Source organism: Panthera uncia (assembly GCF_023721935.1).
Source record: "Panthera uncia isolate 11264 chromosome A1 unlocalized genomic scaffold, Puncia_PCG_1.0 HiC_scaffold_17, whole genome shotgun sequence".
In the NCBI taxonomy this organism is placed as follows: Eukaryota; Metazoa; Chordata; class Mammalia; order Carnivora; family Felidae; genus Panthera; species Panthera uncia.
The window spans coordinates 73,918,562-73,945,357 of record NW_026057577.1 but is presented as its reverse complement, the minus strand read 5'-3'; the positions used below and the strand labels follow the sequence as shown (position 1 = coordinate 73,945,357).

At 34.8% G+C, this 26,796-nt stretch overlaps 1 protein-coding gene and 1 pseudogene across 2 annotated transcripts; one reads left to right on the top strand and one right to left on the bottom strand.

Moving 5' to 3' along the window:
- Window positions 1–1,882: 1,882 nt before the first annotated feature.
- RIOK2 (RIO kinase 2) lies at window positions 1,883–23,437 on the top strand. 2 transcript variants are annotated; one of them, XM_049647638.1, is made up of 10 exons: window positions 1,883–2,118; window positions 4,446–4,584; window positions 5,378–5,518; window positions 7,611–7,786; window positions 10,939–11,027; window positions 12,981–13,172; window positions 15,476–15,568; window positions 16,744–17,268; window positions 18,763–18,859; window positions 23,151–23,437. In XM_049647638.1, the coding sequence occupies exons 1-10, from the start codon at window positions 2,053–2,055 to the stop codon at window positions 23,313–23,315; spliced, it is 1,683 nt and encodes a 560-aa protein (XP_049503595.1). In that variant the 5' UTR covers window positions 1,883–2,052; the 3' UTR covers window positions 23,316–23,437. The 2 variants fall into 2 exon arrangements, with proteins under 2 accessions (XP_049503595.1, XP_049503596.1); XM_049647639.1 differs by having other exon boundaries at window positions 1,887–2,118; window positions 5,402–5,518.
- Window positions 13,890–14,016, bottom strand: LOC125935928 (uncharacterized; annotated as a pseudogene).
- Window positions 23,438–26,796: the final 3,359 nt, after the last annotated feature.

Here is a 26,796-nt window from a genome sequence, read left to right as displayed (position 1 = left end):
GGGGCAGAGGGAAGAGGGGGCATAGTGGTGAGATATGGGCATAGGTAATAATGATGTGCTAAATCCTTTTCATACCTCTCTGTCACACTATTCTCTTATTTTTTATTCATCTCCTTCCACCCCAAGGCTTATGGTCTGGGATTCTTTCCCCAGGACCAAGCAAAAGTTCTGGCATATACATTTCATAAATGGTAAATGAGCGAAGACAGAATACTGTATATTTTTTGTTTGTCATTACTAAGCATGGTACAATAGAGAACAGAATATTGAACAGTACTTGCATCACTTTTACTCTTCCAGGGTCTGATTAAGATGATTATATTAAAAAAATATTTTAATATTGAAAGTAGAAGAGATTTAGCCTCAGTGTGATCAGCCCCAAGGACTACCCAAGAACCAGGGCAGCAAGTGGAGCCAAATCCAGTCAGCTAGTGGTGGCTGTCTGGGGCAGAGTTGAGAAGTAACATAAAGCTTGTGCCGTAATAGATTAGCAATGTCTGCTAAAATGTTGGATTAGGAATAGCCACCAAACGACTTGTGTTTCCCATCTCACTCTTGCTCATTTGGTTAGTCATTTGGTTTATTTAAAAACTTTTCATTTTTATGTCTTCTAATGTTAAGTACAGAAAGAAAAATTCCATTTCAATGGAGGTTTCCATTAGTTGAGCATGGTTAATCCAAGACTTACTGCATTCAAGTGAAAAAAGAAGCCAAAGGTTGTGGTGTAGAGGGGACAGAGGACTGCTCTGCTGCCTGTATTCTATGGTTTCAGACTATTAACTATTCTGACTGGAATGAAAGCACACATTCAACTGCTTGTCTTCGAACAGCAGTGCATGTTTTATGAAAAGGCTAACTCTGTGTTTGGACAAAGCAACATACTCACTAAGGCCTTGGAGTTGGAAAATGGACACATTGGCCCGTGGAACCCCAGCAGGAAAAAGCGGACTCTGTAAAAAATGGACTCCAAAGTTTACTTGCAAAGTTATAAGACTCAAATCCAGAGAGAGGCTAAACAGCAGTGGCTGGAAATGGAGTCAAAGCTGAAATAGGCCACAGTCCTTCGTGGCCATATGTAGCACCCACACCTTAATGCGTGACAGGGATACCAAAATAGGTTTAAACTGTAGTTCATGAAACGAGGTATAAACACAAACTATCACACAAGTTTTGTTACCCCTGTTGCTTTAGTAGGGAAGGTAGAGTACCCACCCTCTGAGGTGCAAGTTGTTTAAGGTCCTGCTCCGGTTATCATTTTTGTTGACGTAGAAAGTTCCAGGGTCAGTGTGGGTGGCTCTCCTAAAGCCCTGAAATTACTCCTTGGCCTTGGATAAACATCCTCGGAGATTCGTTACCACCTGTCAAAATGGCCCACTTTCTCTGGAAATGCGCGGGAGAAGCGACCAAGACAGCCTGGGTTCCACACAGCCTAAACTCCACCCCCGCCAGGCGCAAGCGCACTCCCGAGTCTCGAGCACCAACCTAAAACCAATACTGAGCAAACGCAAGGAGTTCTCACTCTAGCCACGCCTTCCTCTTTTCTCAGCAGGTCCTGTTAGGGGAGGCATGTCTGTATAATTACTATTGTTACTTTTAACCGCGCTTTGGTTCATTTTCCAACCACCCTTATTGGAACTCACTTTGCCTAAAGGAGGAATTGCTGTTTGTGGGTAAAATTTGCTCCTCCCGTTAAGTTGCCATTCTGTTCTTACAGATGGATGGCGTCCTTTAGGCAGCCAATCCTGACAGATATGAAAAATGAAAGGAAGTATTGTAGAGAATTTTTCAAGTCCGTTAGTTTACATTAAAAAGTCACTATACAAAAAATATTCTTCACTGACCCATACTATATGCATCATAAAACTCAGAAGGCATTTCATTTTCCCACGCCAGACTAGTTCTATTTATTAACAAGGACCTTCAGGAAGGATCAGCGCATGCGCGAACCATCCGGCCGCGGCGGTGGAGAGGCTTGAGAGAGGCTGGTGTATGGGCTTGCGTTGTGCTCCTCATCTGTTGTGAGGGGGACTTGTGGCTTGATCTTGGGCCGCCATGGGGCGAGTGAATGTGGCCAAGTTACGTTACATGAGCCGGGATGACTTCAGGGTTCTGACCGCGGTAAGAAGTTCGTCCTTTCTCCCTGTCCTTTCCCACCGCGGTTCTTCTCTGCTCCTCGAACTCGGCCCTCAGCCGAGCACGCTGTAGGCCCTCCAAGGAGACCCAGACTGGGCACGGGGAAAAGACCCGACAGTCGGGTTTTTCAGAAGCTTTTGGTCGGAAGCTTTCGTCTCCCCTAAAACAGAGCAGAGGCCCCTCTTCTAATCATTTCCTTCCTTTCTGCTCCCGTCTTGTACTCCAGAGCCACACTTGGATCGCTGTGGCCTGGAAAGCCTCTGAACGCTCGGCTTCCCACCACCCGAGCAAGAGTTTAAGACTCTTGAGAATTGATAGCACTGAGTTCCTCACTCCCAGATTCACTTACGTAGCATTTATTCAGTTTCATTCACTCAACGCTTATTTATCTGGTTTTTAGTGACAATCTTAGGGAATTCACCGGGGTACGAGACAAGGGTGACAGATCATCGAGTAAACGAATAAATGAATAAATAAATAAATAAGGAGGATAGTATCAGATATTAAGTGCTACGGAGATGATAACGAGAATAATAGAATAGAGACTTTGTGCACGTTTGGGATGGGGCGCATCGATGCCTTCGGTAAATGGCGTAGTCCACTGAATGTTTTAAACAGGGAAGTGATAAAAACTGATTTTACTGGTCATAGTCTTATGGCACAAATATCAGCAACACATAGATTAGGCATTCCCAGAATAAAACAATGACTTTTTTTTAGAAGATACTATCTTTTGCTTAAATTGGCAATACTTAAGGATTAAACTGTCAAATGCAAATTCATTATGAAGTTTGGAAGACACGTTTCTCTTCCCATAGATTATTTAATTCAGCTGTACTTTCTCTAAACATCTGTCACTTCTGGTAGATAACCTTCCTTCTTTGCTTCATCAGCATGTTCACTTAATCCTTAATGCCTCTGACAGAAATAGGGGAGTCAAGAGAAAGAATGTTAGAGACTAGGAGAGATGGAACAAAGCATGGAAAATGAGTTAAGGTACGAGGTTTTGATTGGGACATCAAAACAGTGCCAGATTTATCTTCCAAAACTTGACTTCTGTGATATTTTAAACTCTTTAAGGCTCACCAAGGAATGACCTACTCATTAAATAGAATATTTCAGTCTCAGTTAAGTCTTACCATCCTTGCTATCAGTGGCCATCTTTCCTTGACTCTCTCTTCCTTTACTTCTCAGGCGCCTTCTACATCAATAACCCTACTTTGACTGGCTACCCTTACCTTTTAATGTGAACTTCCCCCCCAAATTCTGTCTCTCAACCCTCCTTTGTCTTCCATTATCTCTTACTTGATGATCACATCCACTTGGCGGCTTTATCTGTTACCTCTATCAAATAATTGACAATTTTTTCCCTTTAAGTGTGACTTCATTACTGAGTATAGATGTATCTTTCCACTTTACCTTAAACATCTTTGTTTGAAGGACCTCCCAGAACTTAGCATCGTGATTAGTGTCCTTAAAAAATCTCTGTTCATATATCACCTGTACGTAAACCCTTCAAGGGGGTCCATTGTTTCTCAAAAAGAAATCTGGAACTCTTTGGTCTGCATTTCAAGGCTTTTTATGTTTACCTAAAAGCATTTTACAGCCTTCCTTTCATGAACTCAATATCGCATCTGAGCTACCACTGTACTAGCTGTTGTGCTCTGTACTGCCTTACATATGTGCCATGTCCAAATCTTTTGTCTTTCTCTGATATTCCCTTGTGTACTTTTTCCGTTTTTCTGCATCTCACAGTCAGTCTCAAGTGCCACTTCTTCCTGAAACTGATCCCTCAGCTAGAATTATTTTTGTTCATCCCTGAGCCACTTCTTTTTTAGCACTTACTGTTTCTTGCCTTCTAATAAAATTAGATGTATCGGTTCTTATTTACACTATTAGATAATAAATTCTCCAAAGAGTTGAGAGTTATTTGTGTATATTTTTCTGTCTTCCACTATTCCTGCATGGTACTTTCATGTTAAATACCTTTTTAATAAATATCTGGACTACCTATAGTTTTTACAGATAAACATTTAGATGTCAACACATATCTTAATATTTGCCACATGTCAGTAATTGTTAAGCACTCACAGTTTTTACCTGTATAGTTTAGTATAGAGGCAGAATATGAATATCAGTGATTATATATCAAATTATGATTTAATATATGTCCAGAGAAGGTATCACTTATGTCTCTAATTGGTTGGGGAACTGCATGATCAGAGAAATTTGAAGGAGAAGTTAACTTCTTAGTAAGGTTTTGATAGTAGCTCTGTGTTGATTATGATTGCATATAATTCCTTTAATTTCAGGTTGAAATGGGCATGAAGAACCATGAAATAGTTCCCTGCAGTTTGGTTGCTTCTATAGCCAGCCTTAAACATGGTGGCTGTAATAAAGTTTTAAGAGAATTAGTGAAACATAAACTCATAGCTTGGGAGCGTACCAAAAGTAAGTATTTATGGCACCATTTGTGATTTTTCATATAACTGGCTTTCCCCAGAGCAGTTATTTTATTTTATTTTATTTTATTTTATTTTATTTTATTTTATTTGCAGAGCAGGCATTTAAAAAGGTAGAAAATCAAAGTTGCGAGAACAGCAAAGCACTCTATCTAGACCCGAAAACCCACATACTTTTACCATGTTTTGTTAGAGTAGTCACAGGGCCCACCCAGATAAACAGAGTAAAGAAATAGTCTCTATCTCCTCATAACAAATTCCAAATTCAGAAGAGCAAATAGGATAGAGATAATTGTTGTCACAATCTTTGGAAAATTTGCCACAGGACTCTAGAGCATTAACTCTCAAATTATCCATGGTGAGGAATGAGTTTGTTTCTTTCAACCTGCCATGGAGCCATACTTTATTATAAAATAACAGTTAAAAAGTAATTACTAGAAAAATGAAATTTAAAAACTGATAAAATACAGGCACAAATTCCTTATTGGAGCTAAAGACATAAAAAAAAAGCTTGGTGAAAATGATTTAAAAAATACTGAACTTAACCACTTCATTCAGTTTCTGTGTCTTATCACAAACTAGTAGTATATATAGACTGGTGTCAGTCTCTGAGTTATGCTTTGAGTAACACCTCTCTAGAGAGAAAATACAAATTATAGGAAGAAATGCCAAACTCATAGGACTGGGTAAGCTAATCTTTTCAGCTAAGACTTCTTACTGTTTAAATTCTTCTCATGACTTGAATTAATGTGACTTGATTGTGCGATGTAACTAAAATACAGTCTTTCTCATTTTATTTTGTCTAGCTGTCCAGGGCTATCGGTTGACAAATGCAGGATATGATTACCTAGCTTTGAAAACACTTTCTTCTAGACAGATAGTTGAATCTGTTGGAAACCAGATAGGTGTTGGCAAAGAATCTGGTAAGTGCTAACAGTACTACTGAACTCATTTTCTTTGCTTTAGTTTCTCTTTATATTTCTCTTTGAGAAAGCATTATCTTTTTTTTTTTTTTAACGTTTATTTATTTATTTTGAGAGAGTGTGCCTGCCAGCATGAGCAGGGGGAGGGCCAGAGAGAGAGTGAAAGAGAAAATCCCAAGCAGACTCTGCCACTGTTAGCACAGAGCCTGATGTGGTGCTGCATCCCATGAACCAAAGTATGAGATCATGACCTGGACCAAAACCAAGAGTCAGACACTTATCCAACTGAACCACCCAGGTGCCCTGAGAAAACATATCTTTTAAATTTTTCCATTTTTTTCAGCTAAGCAGTGAATTGAAAAGTTAGTTGGAAGCAGTAAAGTTGATGAAATTACTCTTAGTTTGGTAGGTTATTGTTTTTCATAAGTCTCTCATTGAAAATTCAGTTATACCAAGAATTCATTTTCCACTAATAACTGACATCTTTGGCAAATATATTATTTGTTCTTTTATATGTTATAAATGGACATTTGTAACAGTTAAAATATGTAACACAAGGAATTATTAGAAGACAGTGACTAAAAGCTACAACACATTTTTCTACCGCAGAAATATGGCAAAATTAAGTATGTGTAGAACACAGAAAAAAGCATTCTAAAATAGCATTGAACAAATACATAATGCAAGATTGCTAAATACAGCAGTGTGTGTGTGTGTGTATGTGTGTGAGAGAGAGAGAGAGAGAGAGAGAGAGAGAGAGAGAGAGAAATGTGTAAAATGAGGTAATTTAACACCTCTTTTTAGATAGGCTGCCTCTTATGTCCAATTTTTTCATTTAAAAAGTAACATTTTTTTGTTTATAAGAACTTCACTGTATAAATCATAAATAGTACAAAAGAAAGTAAAATAAAAAGTAAAACTTTATCCTAACCAGGTCTCCATCTGTTGTCATACTTTTGAAAGCTGTTACTGTTGACTGCTGTCTTATATATCCTTCTTGGAATAGTCTATGTAAATAATAGTATATAATGCACTGAAAATATGTATATATACACATATATATCTTTTTAATCACAGGTAAAAGCAAACATTACTTGATTTTTTTCCATTTGATTCATTTGATTTGTTTTTTTTTTTTTTTTTTAAGATTTTATTTTTAAGTAATCTCTACATCCAATGTGGGACTCAAACTTACAACCCCGAGATCAAGAGTCCCATACCGTACTGACTGAGCCAGCCAGGTGTCCCTGGATGCATTTCTGATATCATTTCATGTTAACAGATAGATCTTTCTCATAGTTATGTAGAATATTACATGGTATGAGTGCTCTGTAATTGAATTTACCAGTCCCAGCTGTTATGGACATTTATGTTACTTCACCTTTTCTTTTGTAGGTAATGATGTGGTAGACACCCTTGTACACATGCCTCTGTGCACATGTACAAATAAATTTGTAAATACAGTCTTAGAAATTGAATTATTAGCACAAAAGTTAGGTACATTTAAATTTTTGATATTATCAGATTTCCCTTCAAAAGTTTACGCCAGTTTATAATCCTGCCAATGTGAGAGATAGTTTGTTGATGTGTAATAATTAAAATCCTTATGAATAATTAGGACATGTTTTAAATGTCAGTATTAACAAATATCGACTTTTATTGATAATTGGAATACTTAGGGGAATATCTCCATTCTGATTACTATAGGATTATATTCTAACAACTGAATGTTATTTATTGAAGCAGTTAAAGAATTGAACTTTGTGTTGTTGAAAAAGAAGATACTAAATTGCTTCTTATACATGTAGGATGCTAAAAGACAATTACATTTTTCCCACTAAATTGAATTGAGTATTGAGCACCTTTGGAAGTAATAACCTTTGACACACAACATCCCTCTTTTCTTTTGTAGTAGATATTAATACATGTCATTTTATTTTGGATTGCAGTTAAAATAATTTTGCTGAGTAGTAAGTATTCATGGTTATTAGGAAAGATATAATTGATGTAAATAAAATCAAAATTAGGAAATTACAAGTGAACTTTTTGGAATGAAAGTATAATAATGCTCTTTTTTACATCTTGGCTCTAGATATTTATGTTGTTGCAAATGAAGAAAGGCAGCAATTTGCATTAAAGCTTCATAGGCTGGGAAGAACCTCCTTTCGAAATCTGAAAAACAAGCGTGATTATCATAAACACAGGCAGAACATGTCTTGGCTTTATTTATCTCGTCTCTCTGCCATGAAGGAATTTGCTTATATGAAGGTATTTTGTAAATAATTTTATGTCTCTTAACCAAATAATACATGTAACTGAAAGGACGTAGTGACATTTACCAGTCTATTTTCCCCACATCTCTCTACCCCCAGTCCCAGTCATTACACTTATTTGTAACTGTTAATTATTTTTGTTATTTGTTTTTCTGGTGATTTTTTTTTCTATGTGAAGGCATTTTTAATCATTATTAATGTGTAAAGGCAACAAGTATTCTACAGTATTAATAAGGTATTACAATGCAAATTAACAAATAGCTTTAAGTAATTAGTGATGTAATTGCCTCACAAAAGTGTGTGTGTGAATATGTATCTATTTAGTATACATAAATATGCTTATGTTTGTCTCCAGTTGAAAACCCCAGGGAATTACCTCTAGTGATTATCTGTAGAAACCTTAGTGTCTCAGCTAAGTTGACTAGTACCTTTCCTTCACTTAATGGAGAAGAAATGTTGATGTACAAATTTGCATGCATATTAGGAATGGTAAAAATCTTTAGTAGGTTTTCATCTTTTAACTTCAAAATTAAGTTCAGAATATATTTGTTAAGTTTCTTTAATAATCAAAATATGTATCTTCGATAACATTTAAATTAAACAGAAAATAATACTGTATTTTTATTATTCTCCAGTAGTATTTATTTGTTACTACGTAACTTCACTTTTTAAAATTTTACATTATTAAAAGTCACCCTCGGGGCACTAGCTGGCTCACTCAAAAGAGCATGCAACTCTTGATTTCCGGGTTATGAGTTTGAGCCCCACATTGGGTATGGAGTTTACTAAAAGTACATACATACATATGTACATAATTTACATACATAATGCTGTAGTATGTGATTTGTAAATGAAAGTTTTGGAAGTTGCATTTTGGTGTTGAGTAGGTTAATTCATGTGCTTAAATTTTTAGTAGTTATGGGGGAAGAATTCTGAAGACAATGTAAGTAACTGATACTGATACCATACATGTTATGTGTTTCTTATATACTAATGGTTTGTATCTTATAATATTCAGTAAATAAGCAGTTTGGTAAAGATTATTACACATTTTCCTAAACCTGTATTAGGTGTTTTCTCAGATGTTTATATGAAGATACTAGAATAGAAGCAGACTGTGCATCAATAGCTCCTTAAATTTATTCTCTTTTTTCCTAGGAGGGAGTAAGATTAAATTTAATTAGATAAAATAAGATTAGGGAGTAAGCCATAGTGCAAGAGCTAGACCATTATGACAGTAGTTAAGGTTATATGCTGTTGAGCTGCCAAAGCATGTTCAGAACTACTTGTACTGAAAAAAATCTTCAAAGCCAAACAAACAAAAATCTTTGGGGAGTGGAGTTCAGTTCCTTAGCAAGGAAGATAGGAAATAAACGCTTTATGAAATTAACCCTATTCATAAATATGTACGGAGTATGAATTGTATGCCTACCACACTGTATTAAGTACCTGGCATAGGGTGGGCTGAAGGTGTGGCTACCAAAGGAATAAGTAATGAAGTCAAGCATCTGTAAGTTGGGAATATAACACAAATATACATAAAGAAACTTTTAAAAATTAAATTATATGTTAAGCTTAGAGAAACTTCTGTAAAGTAGAATAGCTGATGAAAGAGGTTTCATAAAGCAAGTAGGAGTTGAGTAGAGTCATGAAGCATGCATATGATTTGTCTCTAAGGATAAGATAGTAAGACAGTGTTCTTTGCAAAGGAGCTCTGTGCTGACAGCTCAGAGCCTGGAGCTTGCTTCAGATTCTGTGTCTCTCTCTTTCTCTGCCCCTCCCCTGCTCACCCTCTGTCTCTGTCTCTCTTTCAAAAATAAATGATCATTATATATGTACATTATATACATGTATATCATATATAATACATATTATATACATATAATATGTATTATATATGTGTCTATATATTATAAATATAGACATGTATATATTATATGTAGTATATATTTACATTCTATATTATATATGTGTATATTATATATGTAATATATTATGTGTAATATAAATATTACATAGACTGGTATTATATATATTATGTTTATAATATAAATATAATATATTGTATACATATAATATATATATTTTTTAAAAAGAGTATTGGGAAAACTAGGACCTGATATGTGGATTAAAGAGAGTTCTGAAAACTAGGAAAAGTTGTTGAGACTGAAATCAATATTTATAAACATTGTAGATTTTTCTGAATGGAGCATTGACCTAAGTATTTTAGTTTGGTATTGGTACCCAAAATAAAGGTTAGTTATGGTGGCAAGAGCTAGAACCACTGTTAGAGCAATCAGGTATAAATAACAAAGGCCTACTTTCAAATGGTAACATTCCAAATTGCAGAGAGCATAAACCTAACATATTTTGGAGGAAGTAATAACAGGACTTTGTAAGCAAAAGGTAGAAGAAGTTAAGCATAAGAAGTTAAGAAAAGATGGATTTATGGATGATCTGAAGTAATATGACTCAGACTACTACTGTGTATATTTGTTACATAATTTACATTGTATATTGTGGTCTGAAGAAAAAGGTCAATGCTCTGTAAGCTACAATACCTGATCTTTTGGGATATTTCATTTTCTAATCTGCCAGAAGACAAGAGTATTTCCTCACTCACAGTTTATTTCCATTTGAATTTTTAAGCACACTCCCAATTGATGGCAGAAATGTAAAAAAATAGGAGGATATATCCTGGGGTGCCTGGCTGGCTCAGTTGGTAGAGAGTGTGACTGTTGATCATGAGTTCAAGCCCCACATTGGACATGGAGCCTAATTAAAATAAAGATTAAAAAATAATAAGTATAATAAAAAAATAAATAAAATGAAGAGGGTATATCCTAGGAGATTATAGGCTTCTTGGGGACAGGCTTTTACATTCATTTCTGTAACCCTAGCACCATATATAATATTTAGTAAATGTTCAGTAAATTAGCATTTGGTGAAAAAGTGAATTGTTAACTGGTTTAAAATTTTATTTTATGTGTAGCTCATTTTGTGCTGTGAATAAGCCATAAATAATCACGTGTAATTTTGTAAAATCTTGTATGTTTCTTCTAGTTGTGGGCAGGTATGTTTACTTTTATTTTACCCTAAATATTAATGACCTCTTCTTTAGTTTATACCTATTTTGCTATATTTTAGGCATTGTATGAGAGGAAATTTCCAGTCCCAAAACCGATTGATTATAATCGCCACGCAGTGGTAATGGAACTCGTAAGTGGCTATCCTCTGTAAGTATTTATTATTCTTGAAACTATGGATTCTAATAAATAAATGTAAGGTTTAGTTTTCAAAAAATATTTTTAATTAAATGAAATATTGCTTCTGGAAGGTTAGAAATTAACACAAAGCAATAGTCTCACATGCAAATTAAAAATTCAATATTGTTCTGATAGTATGAATTTTGTAATCTCTGTAATTTATTCAGCATGTATTTATTAGTAATCTAGTATATATTAAGCACTGTTTTAGTAGACCCACCAGTGAACAAAACAAAATCTCTGCCTTCATAGAGTTTATGTTCTGATAGAAAGAGACATGCAGTAAATAGCTAAACAAGGAAATACATGATTATCAGATGGTAGAAAATGTTATAGATAAAAATAAAGTAGGTAAGGGGACAGGGAGTACTGAGGTGAGTGGATGAAACTGCTATTTTACATGAAATGGTCAGGAAGAGTCTCATTGATAAAGTATTTTTGAGCATAATCCTAAAATAAGTGAGAGAGAAAACCATGCAGATATCTAAGAGATCCAGGCAGAGGCACCAGCAAAGTACATAAATCCTAGGATTGGAGCATGCCTGCATGTTCAGGAAGCAGTGAGGAGGCTAGTGTGGCTGGAGTTGAGTGGATGAGGGCAGAGATAAAAAGTGATGAGATCAGAGAGGCAACAGGGGGCTAGATCATTTAAGGTTTGTAGGCAATTGCAAGGAACTTTTAGTTTCTTTTTTAGTACATTTGACATACAAATTTAAATTGTACAGCATGTTGATTTCATATGTTTATATATTGTAGTGTCGTTGTCATTATAGCAATAGCACAAGGCTTTTTTATTTTGTTTTGGATAGGAATCCATTGGAGGAATTTGAACTGAGAAGAGACATGATGTGACTAATGTTTTAATAGAATTGCTGTGGCTTTTGTTTTGAGAACAGATTGAAAGGTGACAAGGACAGAATTAGGAAGAAAAGCTAGGAATTTATTGCAATAATCCAGTCAAGAGATGGTGGTTGTTTAGATCAGAGTTGTGGATGTGAAGGTGATAAAAAGTGGTTAGATTCTGAATATGTTTTGCAGGTAGAACCAACACGATTTGTTAGGGATTGGATATCAATATGAAGAAAGGGAAAGTCAAGGATAACACCAAGATTTTGGGCCTGAATAACAAATTAATTGGAGGTACAAAATTGTCATTTACAGAAATGAGAAAGACTGCAGGAAGAGCAGCTTGGAGTTAGAGGATGGGATAGAATCAGAGGTTCAGTATGGGACATGCTTAAGTTTGAGATGCCTTGGAGTTCAGAGAAGTATAGATTGAGGTGTTTAAAGCCAACAGCCTAAATGAGATCACCAAGAATTATTCTAAATAAAGGCTCCTAGTATTAACCTTTGAGCTCCGAAGTTTAAACGTCTGGGGAAAGATGAAGAACTAGTGAAAAAGACTGAGAAGGAATGATAAACATGGAAAGAGGACAGCCTGAAGAGTTGGTGTACCAAGAGTCAAGTGAAGGAAGCATTTCAGCGGGGGTGTGGGGGGGGGGGGGAAGAGGTTAACTGAGAGACCTCATATGATGAAGTCTGAATTGACCACTGGATTTAGCAACATGGAAATCATTGGTAGTTTTGACTCTACCTATTGCATTCAAACGAGGTAGATGAAAACCTATTTAAAATGAGTTCATTAGAATGGGAGGGAAAAAATGAAGTAAGTACAATGTAGAGGAGTTGGGCTGTAATTATCCATGAAAGTATGTAGTAGAAAGAGAATACAGAGTTGAGACAGGGTGTGGCTTTTTTTTTTTTTTTTTTTTTTTAATATGTGGGAGCTGTTACATCTTGTCTGTGTGCTAATAGAAATGAAGAGAAAGCTGATAGGGAATTAAGAAATGGAAAAAATAATACGCATGCCTGCTTTCATGAAAATCATAAATGAATATAAATAACCTGTTTTCATACTTTCAGATGTCAGATACACCATGTTGAAGACCCTGCATCCATATATGATGAAGCTATGGACCTGATTGTCAAACTTGCAAATCATGGACTGATTCATGGAGATTTCAATGAATTCAATCTCATTTTGGATAAAGATGACCACATCACCATGATTGATTTTCCACAGATGGTTTCAACTTCTCATCACAATGCTGAATGGTATATGCTAAAAGTGATTCTGGATATGGGTGTGTTTACGTGTGATGCAGTCATTTTTTTCTTAATTTTTTTTTAACTTTGTAATACCGTGATTTGGGTCAATAACTGGTTTGAAGTGACTGATGTTGATGGTCTAAAAATTTGTTCTTTTATTAAAGGATACAAACTAGGATTTCCCCCCCTTAGAGAACCTATCTTATTCCTCAGTATTTTAAAGGGGGGAAAATGCACTTTGATCCAGTTGTTAAAACCTAGTCATTAAGTTTTTGCTGTACATGGGAAATCTGAAGAAACTGCCTGCTTTATGAACCATCAAAAGAATTTGAATTACTTGTGTAATCGGACAGACTTCTGAAAGTCAAACTTTCTTAGGTGGAAAGTTCAGCAAACCTTTATTCAAACAGACTTTTACGTGGAAGCCCAATTTTTAAAACAAAGTCTGTCCAGAAGTAGGGACATAGAGAAGGGAACCCTAGGACCCCATCCTCTCTCTGCTCCATAGTTGCCTCCAAGAGTGTTTCACCAAGCATAATTTTATAATCATGATGGCCTTAGTAAAAATTATGATCTTGAAGTGGACTCAGTTACTAGACCAAGAATATCTCTCCTATCATTTTTAGTTTTTATTTTATTATTAGAAAATAACTCATGTAGAACCTCATCCCTAACATAGGGCAGAATCACTTTATATACTGTGGTAATCTTACTCTTCACATTACTTAACCATGTAAGCCAGCCAAGTTATGAAGTATGACAATATTTTACTTTGGGAAAAGTTTTCAATTAGCAATAATCGCGCCTCGGATAAACCTCATTGGCTACGATACTGCCACTGCACAAAGCTTGACAATATTTTACTTTGTATTTCGTGACGTAATTGATTGTAATCAAAGCTGAATATTTTTTACCTTCCTTTCCAAGTTATGAGAAACTTCTCCTTTCTCCTGAAGATAACAATCGCTATCATTTACAAATAAGAGTGTATGAATTCTTGGAAAGTTTGAACTCAAACCAGTTTGTGTTCAAACTTTTCTTCCTACAGATTTTCATAAGAAAATGTCTATACTTAATCCAGAAAAAGAAGATGTCATTTAAATATAAATTTAAAGAATATTTTTAACCAAAAAATATTAATAGATTAACACCTGGTGTTTGAGTGTTTAACATATCTTTGGATGATGACTCATCACCATTTTTATTACTGTGGGGTAACAGTCACACAATGAAAGAATGTTCAGGAACCACCAGAAGTAGAGAAGGAAACGATGACAAATTGTGATATTCAAAGTGTAGGCTGCATTTTTCTGTAGGGAAACAGTATGATTTAACTTGCTATTTAATGGAGAAGTACTAGGGTAAAGGAGTTGTACTATGTAGCAGAAATTAAGATGTAAATTAATTAATAAATAATTATAAATAAGACCTATGTCTGCTTTTGAAGATTTTGAGAGTTTGTCTAATTAGATGAAACATAGACATAAATAAAAAGATAATTTTTAATTTACTGAGGTTTTTCCCTGGGTGCCCTAAAATTAGGAAAGATTAGCACCATTATCTGTTTCCAGACTTTCTCTGAAATATTAATATTCAAGCAGATAGTGAATTCTGTGTGACCCTGTTTCTTAATTCTCCCTTATCTAGAAACCTAGAGAATTTAATCTGTTCCCACTGCTTTATGGTGGCCTAAAAAGCAACCTGTTATAGGTCCTTCTACCATTGGTCCAGATTAGCGTGTCTTCAGATCATTGTTTATAAGCCACAGCATTATTTATCTCTTTTGGATGTTCTTGCAAATTAGCTAATGGATAATAAAGGTATATAAACATAATTTAATGGTCCCCAAACTTTTTCTTATGTGTCACTAATCTGTTTCGTCTTTAAGCTTCTGTAGATGGGGTTCTAGTGGGTATAGCTGATGAGAAGTATAACCAGACAGGCTGGAGACTAAAAAGGAAAAGTGGAAACCTGCCCCTAACTGCAGACCCAGTCTTTTTTTTTCTGAGATTCAGATGCATGTTATTTTCTCTTAGTATGTCTATTACAGTATGGGAAGGCCTCTAGTTTTCTAACTATAGGGACCATATGCCTTTGAAAGCTTATATTTTCTATTAGTTCCTCTGCTTTTTTGTTTTGTTTTTGTTTTTCAAACACACTGGCATCTGATTTGTCTCTTTTCTTTCTTGTGAGTAACATCTTTTTTCATATAATGATTAGCAATATCATTAATAAGTATATTGTCATTGGCTAATGAGGAAAAACATGAGCAACAAAGGCTATATCAAAAATGATTCTTCCTTTTGCAGGTATTTTGACAGAGATGTTAAATGCATTAGAGATTTCTTCATGAAACGTTTCAGCTATGAAAGTGAACTTTACCCAACTTTTAGTGATATCAGGTTTGTACTCTGCTTTGCTTAAAATAATAAAAACTGTTTAAATATATGATTTATTGGGGCACCTGGATGGCTCAGTCAGTTGAGCATCCAACTTGATTTTGGTTCAGGTCATCATCCCAAGGTCGTAGGATAGACCTCAGCATGGAGCCTGCTTAGGATTCTCTCTCTTTCTGTCTCTGTCTCTGTCTCTCTCTCTCTCTCATCTCTCTCTGTCTCTCTCCTTCTACCTTTCCCCCTCCCTGTCTCCCTCCGCCCCTCCCTCCCTCCCTCTCCCTCTCTGCCTCTCTCTAAAATAAAAATAAATAAATAAATAATACTTGATTTACTTAGTTCTGAAAAGTTAAACAGTTTCATCTAAAAAATTTCCAAATAGTAACCATTGACACATAATCATTGTTGAGTATCATTGCTGTCTAGTGTATAAATGAAACTTAAAAACTAGAAAATCCTGCCTTTGTGCCTTTGGTCTATTAAGGCAATGTTTGTGAATTTTAGGGGAGTAACACATTTAGTTTCTTATAAATTCGTGAACTTTTATTCATATTGGAATTTATGTTTTTCCTTTATACAGAACAGAAGCTATATTTACTTGATTCATGGAACATAATTATATGTAAATTTTCAAAGCAAAACTTTTTCATTTATTTTATATCCTTAATTATGACACTTTTGTGCTTTGGGATGATAGAACTTCAAAGAAGAAATCTTTAGTGCCCATTAAAGTCAATTTATTAAATCATTATCAACTGAAGTTTCTGTAACCTTTCTGCTAATATTTGTTGCTTTTAATAGTCTTTGCATGTGCGCACACACATGCGAACTAAGGAGGAGCAGAGAGAGAAGGAGTGAGAATCCCAATCAGGCTCTGTACTGTAAGCACAGCCCAATCCAGGGCTCGATCTCATAAACCTTGAGATTGTGACCTGAGCCAAAACCAAAATTTGGACTCTTAACCAAATGAGCCAGGCAGTCATCCCCATAGTCATTTTGTTCTTAAGTGACAACAAAAATGTATCTTTTACATTTGTATATTTAAGTATTACATTTTAGGCAAAGAAAAATCTTTAAAATACGTAAACTATTAAACTCATTTCAGAATTATAATTTATCAGAATAATAAATACTTACCCATGTCAGGTGGATTTTTTCCTAATGTTTGTCATTCTTTTTTCTAGGAGGGAGGACTCTCTTGATGTAGAGGTTTCTGCCAGCGGCTACACAAAGGAAATGCAGACAGATGATGAATTGCTTCATCCATTAGGTCCAGATGATGAAAATACTGAAACAGAAGACGGATCTGAATTCTCACCTTCTGATGAAGAGTTGTCAGAAAAAGCAAAGTTTCATAAATCAAAAAATCAAAGTGATCAGAAGTCTGCAGATGAATCCGCTGACTACTGTTGCATATCATCTGGACACCTTGAACAAATAAAGGGAGAGGATTCGTCAGAGGAGAGTGCTGATGCACAAAATTTTGAATTACCTGAATTCAGTCAAGCTTTAGAAGAAATAAAAGGTCAAGTTATTGACAACAATTCTGTAACTGAATGTTCTGAGGAGACAGACAAAATTGAAAATGACACTAGGCAAAATGGTAAAACAGGTCAAGGAGGAATCCCCATGAGCTCTGAAGACTATGAAGATGCATGCCCTCATCTGATTGCCTTGTCGTCAGTAAACAAAGAATTCAGGTCTTTCAGGTATAGATTTCTGTTGATTGATTTTTTTTTTTACTTAAATGTGGAGACCTATACTTTCTTCAATTCTGATAAATGAGTGGCGTTTTGTTCTTGTTTTTCAAATGATATAACAGAGCTGTATTCTGTCCCATTATGTTTAAAAAATGAGAAAGCAAATAACCCTTTTATTGTTAAAATTTAGATTACCTTCTACAATGGACCTAATCCTCGGCAATTTATTGATTCGTTTTTAAACAGTTCTGCCTTAAAAATGCAAACTGATTACTTTAAAAGAATTATTTACAATAATTGGTAAATTGGTCAAGTTCTAGACGTACGAATGTTCATATATTTTTGTAGTTGTATATGTGTTTGGTTTATATGTAGTCCAGTAAACATGTAGTAAATGTGCTCTCTTAAGATATCTACTTACAGTGAATTTTCTCTGGTACTTTGAACCTTCTATCAATATTTGTTCATGTATAGTTAAAATTATTTAACATTATATGTTTTTTTTTCCTAAGAGTTTTTTTTTTTTCTTGCAAATATTAATGAATTGGCAGCCTGAACTTAGCAAAAAATAAAAAATTTAATTTTTATATTTGGAATAGTTTATCCTGAATCATGAAAGGAGTTTTAATTATTTCAAAATAGTAATAAGACAAAACTATATCAGTAGTACATTTATTAGGCATTTCTCAGTACATCCTAAGGCTGTCTTTAGAGTTTTATCGTGAAACAAAACGTGAAAATTTTGTGCCTTTTCTGTAAAACTGTATCTGGAGTCTCGGGGCAATTACAACTCAAATAATAAATTTGTAAAATTAAAATTATAAGTTAAAATCAAGAGTGGCAGGGACTGAGGATTTTAAGTAATTGAAGAAAATCTACAGAGGTTAAAGAGTCTTACCACAGAATAACTTGTTCTCTTTAAACACATGTTGGGCAAAATTTTTATTATTCAGAGTAGAAACATAAGATAAGAGATGTTGCTGAAAAATATTGACTGTTCGGTGTTAATATGGTCTGAGTGTCTTAAACTTTGTATATATTAAAACTTTGAGCAATGTGTAAAACAAGTTTGTTTCCATCATTGCAGTTTTTCTCCCTTAGCAGGGCAGATGATACAGATTAAGAATACTGCCTCTGGTCCCATTACATCTTTTGTTGTTTAGGAGATGGCAGGGAAGTGTTCTAAGAATTTAAATGTAAGAGGCAGATATGTGTAAAGTTCAATGAAAGAACAAGAGATTAGCGGAAAAGAGATATAAATTCTGGGGAAGTGGTAACAAATTTTGATGGCTGAAACATTCAGTTTTGCAGTTTTGATGGTGACTATTAGAATGCTGAAAAATGGAAATTATTAATATATTGGGCTGAATTGTGAAATGTGTGAAGTTTTACCTTCACAGAAATTTTAAATATAACGATATTTTATTATGTAAGGATAAGTATAAATGACACATAATTAACTATAAAAAAATTAGGTAATTTGTGACTTTGTTTTAATTTTAGAGATGAAGAAAGTATGGAAGATACTAAACAGTACAGAACAAGAACTCTGAGTGTTACTTCTGTGGGCAGTGTTTTAAGCTGTTCAACAATTCCTCCGGTAACTATTCATTCAACATTTTCCAAATGTTGATTAGGTCACTACCCTGGTTGGATTGTAGATACTCAGATATGGTCTAGTCCTTGCATTTTAACAATGAGGAAATTGAGGCCCAGATAGGTTACATGACTTTGCTCAAGATTACCTAGCTAGTGACAGCAATGCAGCTACAGTGTGAAGATGTGCCAGCTTCACTAAATTTTGAAGGAGAAAAATAGGTAATTTAAAAATTTTTGACCTAAAGGTTTTGTTAGACATTTAGCAGCAATGTTCAAAAGAATTTCTTAAGGGACATTTTCTGTGCAGGATAGTGAGCACAAATAGTCCAGCTCCTGGATTTTACTGCCTGCCATACTCTCCAGGCTGCCCAAGAGGAAGAATCAGTTTATTTCCTTTGTAGATTTTAAGGAAAGAGATAAAATTACATACTTGGTATATTGGGGACTTCCCTTGTACTTAAAGCCATTAAGCTGCATACCCTTAAAACCAGTTTTTAGTGATAACTTCATTTAATATAAACAAAAGAAGAAAATCAATTTAGAAGTTAGAAAGGAGGCAATAGGGGCACCTGGATGGCTCAGTTGGCTGAGCATCCTACTTCAGCTGAAGTCATGATATCACAGTTCATGTGTTCAAGCCCCACATCAGGCTTTGCGCTGATAGCTCAGAGGCTGCTTTGGATTCTCTCTCTCCCTCTCTTTGTGCCCCTCTCCCATTAGTGCTCTCCTATGTCTCTCTCTCTTTGTCAAAAATAAACATTAAAAGGGGCACCTGGGTGGCTCAGGAGGTTAAGCATCTGACTCTTGGTTTCGGCTCAGGTCATGATCTCATGGTTTTTGAGTTCGAGCTCTGCATCAGACTCTGCTGACAGCATGGTGCCTGCTTGACATTGTTTCTGCCTCTTTCTCTCCCTCTCTCTCTGCCCCTCCCCTGCTCACTCTCTCTCACACTTACTCTCAAAAATAAATGGAGTTAAAATTTAAAAAATAAAAGGGAACATTAAAAAATTTAGAAAAAAAAACAGGAAGAAATAAAATTATGTGGAATATGAATTCAAAATAAAAGAATTTTGTTTTTACTGAACTTATGATTTCCAAATTCATATATATTGTCCAATAAGTTAAAATGTGTGTCCTATGGATATAACATGGGATATTTACAAAATTAAATCAGAATTATAAAAGATAGGCTAAAAAGAACATACTGTATTCTATAACATAACACATTTTTAATGGTTCTAGGAACTTTCTTGATAATATGAACATTCAGAGTTGTGAGACCAAAATAAAAGTGAAATTCTATAAATGTATTGATTTTTTATATACTCTTTTCTGCTGAGCTTATAATTTACTTGATATTCTAGATGAAAACTATAAATGTTTGGAATTTTTGAAACATCTATTAATTACATTAAAAGATAAACATTTCCCTTTAAGTATTATCAACCTGTCTTTATTAAGAATTTCTCACACTTTATGATTGTCTGTCCACCCTTGGCTTTGATATTTTCTATACTTGAGTTTTATTTACACTCTTTTCTTTGATTTCTCAGATTCCAAACATAAGTGCTTTTATACAATTAGTGGCATAAAATTGGCAACCACATATAAAGAAAAATTTAGATTACTAACTCATGCTAAGTTATGCTGTCTTTTGTATATAAAAGATGACACTGACATTGTCTGTAAGTCTTGACTTTACCTCATTTCCTTTATAGCTAATAGGAGCTTAAAGTTTAAAATGGGGTCAAACCTATAATGAATTGCATTATAAAATACAAATTTGCCTTCTAAGAGGAAAAAGATCTCTTCAGCCAGCTTGATCAAAAAGATTTACCTCTAATCATTGGAAACAAATTGATGATCTTAACTCTACATTCTTTTGAAAATTTGGTCACCCTTTTTTCCTTGAGGTCACATTTCATTTTGTTAAAAAGTCATAAGAAAAGAAACTTTATTTTTTTACCTCTGTTAATTTGATGATTATTTTCCTATATGGTAAAAGATTTTCTCTGTTCTTTGAAACTGTAATTGTAAGATCTGTTTTCTCCATATAAATACTTCTGTCATTCTCTATTTATTGGCGAAGTTGTCACCTGTGAACCCTGTTCTTTCTAATATGTAACAAATTCTTATTAAACATTTAGGTATATTGCTTTTTAATAAACATATGGCCCACAACAACCAAACAACAGAATCAACAAAATGCATGATTTTTGTCTAATTTTTTATGTACTCCCTGAAATAATACACAGGTATTTTTTAAAAAATAAATACTAAATGAGATTTTTCTCCTGCCTTTTTTTTTTTTTTTTTTTTTGAGAGAGAATGAGAGAGAGAGAGAGGGAGAGAGAGAATCTTAAGCAGGCTCTACACTGTTGCATGGAGCCAGATGCAGGGCTCAAACTCCTGAACCATGATCATGACCTGAGCTGAAATCAACAGTTGGATACTTAACCTGCTGAGCCACCCAGGCACTCCTTCCACTTTTTTTTAACATGAAAAAAATTAACCTTGTAGTATTCATAAATTGTCATGGATTAGAAGGAGGAGCATGCATAATAATCCATTATTTCCTTATTTTCTTGAGCTTCTTGATATGATTATCCTGTGGTCTCATCAAAGTGAAGAACCAAGGGGAAATTCACACAGAATATTTAGAAAAGAAATTGATTTTTTTTTTCTTGAAAATATTCTGGAGGCCTCTGAATTCCTCTGGTTTTAAGTGTGGTACATGCTCTACTGTTGTCTTCCTGGGATGATCTCTCCTTTCCTATTTGTTTGGTTGCCTCTTTTCTAGTTCCATCTCTTTATTTGGCAGTATAGATTCCAGTAATTATTTCAGTGAATGGTAGAAGCAGTACTTTTTATTGCTAAAAATGTCTTTTTATCCTGTTCTCACACTGGATTGGGAGTTTTAAGTGTTCGAGTTGTAGTTTGGAAATGATTTTCCTTCAGAATTTTGAAAGTATTGCTCTCTTATCTTTGTTGTAGTTAAGATGTTTTTCTCATTCAGGGTTCTGGTCTCTTGCTGGGGTAAGTAGGCTATGATAATTGCCTGTCTTCTTCCTAGGATAGGGAGGGGTGCTAGAGCCCAGTCATACTTGTTCTAAACTTTTTAGCCAGTCCTACAGCTTTCAGTTCTGAAACTTCTGAGGTACCAGTTCCTTCTAAGTCTCCTGCCTTACTGGGTTTGGGGAACTACATCTCATGGGATATCAGCCTCTGCAGGGAATTGAAAACTAAATGTTCCATCTGTTTATTTTCTTAACCTTTTTTCCCATTGGGAATCAGTAGACTAAAATCAAGAGGGATGACTTGTTAAAGCCTGTTAATTGAATGTAGTCTGCTTAACTATGTAAAAATGCAAAGTCTGCTTTTAACTCATCTGGTCCAAGTTTTATAATACACATGTGCAATTCAAGAAACATAAGCCAACTAGTTCTTATACGCCATTTTTACCTCAGATTGATTATTCTTTAATTTTTTTAACTTGACAGGTTTTAATAAATGTTTCTTTGTGCCTAGCAGAGTGTAGGGCATATTAACAAGAGACCCTTCCTTCAATGCTTGCAGTGTTTATTTCTTTTTTAGGAAATAAGTAGGGTGGTACAAGGGTATATACAATTAAATAACAGGCTGTAGTGCTTCAGAGGAAGACAAGATTATTGGGAGCAGAATATTCAAACTTATTCATCTTGTAAGTGACATTGGCAGCCTGGGTCTTAATAAGAAATAATTTGAAGTTATGATTATTCACTGAGAAAACATTCTACATCTCCCAGAAACTGTGTGAAGACTTTACCATGTAACTGCTGCCATCAGGTCGTCTCTACACCTGAAGTTATGAAGGCACTCTTGGATAAATTTTGGCCAGTAGTGAATGCTTTCAAACATAATTTTCTACTACAAAGCCATGTCTACTTTTACCTCAAAAGCAGAGGAACAAGCAGTTTTTTATCTTGTTGGGTAAATTTTTTTTTTGTTTTCAGTTTTCCTCATGGACACTAGGTGGCACTGTTGTGGTTTGTTATTCAAAGAATTGTGACTACTACTTTTTGCTATAATCTGTATTTCTATTAGGAATTTAATTTCTTCTATTTTATAACCATTAATTTGTGGTTTATTTTGTTGCTGGTTCATATGGTACTGTCAGTGTTTGGAATTTAAGAAATTCATGCTTGTTAACAAATATGAAAAATATTAACAATGTAAATCTTTGTTTTATTGAATATTGTCTCCTTATTAAAATGTTCAGTAATCAGTAATACTAATTCATGAACTCTTTCCAGGAATTGGTGAAACAGAAGGTGAAACGTCAGTTGACAAAACAGCAAAAATCAGCTGCCAGACGTCGATTACAGAAAGGAGAAGCAAATATATTTACAAAACAACGGAGAGAAAACATGCAAAATATTAAGTCAAGCTTGGAAGCAGCTAACTTTTGGGGAGAGTAATATATTTAAGATTTTGAATGTTTTCCAAAACCTTAGTATGATCCCCTTTTAAGCCATCTTTAGTCTTTTCTAGACCAAGGCAGATACATAAATAGATAAATAAACTCTCTTTCATATATTAATTTGACTCCTTTGGTATGTGTCTTCTAAAGAATAATTTTAGTAATTCTGCTAAACCAATTTAATTCTTCCAAATATTTTAGATGATTAGTCAATCTGCTAAAATCTGTTTTTTAAAATAATCTTTATTAGGAATATTTGGGTATTTAAAAAAAAACTAAATTTCACTATTTGTGTTGCTTTTTGTTCTCTACCAAAAACAAGTAGATTCCATGGTATCAAATCCCAGTTTTTCCACTTGCTAATGAAAAGAACTTTAAGCAAGTCGTATATGTGTCTCTCTCCTTTTCCATCTCAATTTTCTTACTATTACAGTTGGATTTGTAACTATTTAATAGGGTTGTTTTTAGGACTAGGTGAGATAATACACAGAAGCACTAAGAACAATGCCCAGCACTTTGTAAACATTCATTAAAGTATAGCTTTTAGAATGATACAATGATTGTAATCATGTTTAGCTTTCTGATACTCTGCTAACAATTTGTTTTTATTTTATTTAACCACTGGGAGAATTTACTGCCACCTGTTTTTCTTAGGCTCCAGTATTTTTTTTTTTTTTTTTTAGCATTTATTTGAGAGAAAATATGGGTGCGATCTGGAGAGGGTCAGAGAGAGAGGGAAAGAGAGAATTCCAAGCAGGTTCCATGCTGTCAGCACAGAGTCCAACGCAAGGCTCAATCTCACTAATAACTATGAGATCATGACCTGAACCGGTATCAAGAGTTGGACACTTAATTGACTGAGCCACCCAGGTGCCCCAAGGCTCCAGTATTAAGGATCAGCCGGTGATGCATAATTTTGTTTTCCACTATTTAAATTGGTAATGTGGTCATGGGAACAGAAAGTTGCCGTAGTCTCACCAGTTTCCATACTTGTTCGTTTTTATGCAGGCCTGAACAGAAGTAGAAGAGTTAGGAGTATAAGGAGGTAGAAGGGATAAGGAATGAAAACCTCTTTCTAATATTCTTTGGTGGGTCCAAAACATGTTTTCACTTAACAAGTAAATAGTGCAGGGGAAAGAAAATACATAAGGCATTGTAATACAAAGACTTTGTAATCCAGTGAGATTGGAAGATGGGTGCTTAAGTACATCTACCTGATGATACTCAAGTCTCAGCATCACCCAGTAGGCCAGAAGAGGGGCATCACCTATGGGAAAAAAAAATGACCACTAGATGGCAATGTCACTCCACAGTCACCAGCCAGAATGTCCTAAAATTACTTGCATCAGTGGTAATGATCTACTAGAGGAAGTAACAGCAGATTTATTTCCAAGAATGATAAAGACAGCAGATTCCCTTTCACCTTTGTAAAATTCATTCTTCTATTTGCAAGACGTATCATTAATAAATACCTTTAATTATATAGGCACAAGAAAATGTCCAATTCCCTTGAAAATTAACTTATGCTAATTTGGAAAGTGTTTACCTAGCTTCGAATTTTAGGTGTGTCTTCACAGCATTTACTAAGTAGATCTACTTTAAAGCATTTCAGTAAAATAGTGTTGAAGACATCTTAATAGAACCATAGAATATTTATCTTGCAATACATATTAGAGTATCAAAGGTAAACTGGGAATGAAACTATATGACATCTTCCTTCTCAATTTTTATTCAGTTGATGCAGTCCACTTTTGGATACCTACTACATAAACACTATTACTCTAGGAACTTTGAAATCTAAGTAAGCAGTTCTTATCCTGAATAGCCTCAGGTTTCTTGTGGTTGGCAGAACAGATACATCAAATGCATAAATCTAAGCAAATTATTCAGTGTCTAATCAGTGTCTAATATTTTTTTAATATTTATTTTTGAGAGAGAGCATGAGCCAGGGAGGGGCAGAGAGAGAGACAGAGATCTGAAGTGGACTCTGCTGACAGCAGAGAGCCCCCCCATATGGGACTCAAACTCCCGAACCAGGAGATCATGACCTAAGCTGAAGTCAGATGATTAACTGACTGAGCCACCCAGGTACCCCTACTCACAATTTTTAAAAGATGTTTTTGAGTAGTCCTCAATTAGAAATTAGAATTTGGTCTATCAAACAAGATGTAACCCTCACATTTAAAACGTCCATAGTGAACAATGAGCAAAAACAATTTAAGTGTACTATTAATGTAGTCAAGGCATGTACTGTGGTTAATAAAACACTTTTGAGTCTGCGAGTTCCAAATTTAGATCCTGGTTCAACCACTTCCCAGACCTCAAGTGCCTTCTGTAACCTCTCTAACCTCACTTTTTTGATTTGTGAGATGAGGACATTTAATAGTGCCTGTCTTAGAATTATTATAAAAATTAAATAACACCTGTAAGGAGCTTAGCACAGTACGTGATACATGTTATATATTAGGAAGTATTTCCCAAATGATTTCAGATTACCAAAAGGAAGATTCGGGAGGAATCTTTTCTATTTCCAAGGTCACTGATATTTCACCTGTGATCTTTTTGGTGCTGTTTTCATCTCAACGTACAAATGCTTTGCTTGTAACCTTGCATCCTCTACTTGTTGCTCCCACTAAATAAGTTTTTCCTACAAGATAATGCAGTTTATACTTGTGCTAAATAACTTTGTGATATTGGTAGCCATGGGTCTGTTCTTTGGTGCCTAGCTGGCTGTCTTTGAGCTTTCTCCAGAACCTTAAAGATCTTTTAAGGCTACTAACTAGAAGATAATCATTTTTTTAGTCAAGTACTCAGTAAATGTTATGACAAAACATAGTTGTCTAGTTAAAGAACTTAACAGGTAAACCTGCAGCCCAGAGGTTTATCAGCCACTTCCACAAGGTGGAGGTATGAGTTCATTAGGTTCTCAGTGAGAACACTTCCCTGAGGTGTAAGTTTATTTCAAGTCGCATTCAATATTCTGGGTGGCTAAGGCTCACCATCTCCATTATTCTTCATCTCTCTTCAGAACATCTCCCTAGAGAGCATCAGGCCATATCTTAGTTTGACCTTGATTTGCTATATGAAGGTCTGGAACCATGTTATGCAACTGTAGAAGGCTGGGAAGGAGGTAAAGTTCAAAATAACCGTGAGTTACACAGTTGTGTAATAACAAGGAGTGTAGGAATAACTCCAAAGTCTACAACACAGTGAGGGACTAATATTGTTACATTTTAAATGTAAGTTTTTCTTTTGTCTTACTATTGTAAATAATGATGACATTAAAATTAGTATTTTATGTAACATTTAGAATCAGATTATGTAGGCTTAATTCCATAAATAGGAGTGTGCCTCATAATACAAATAAAATATAATCCTTGGAATATTTGTCACAATATTACATGGTTCCATTTTAAAAAAAGTAACCACTTGAAATGAATGAATCCAATAAGGGTGATCACTATAACTGCTTTTAGTGG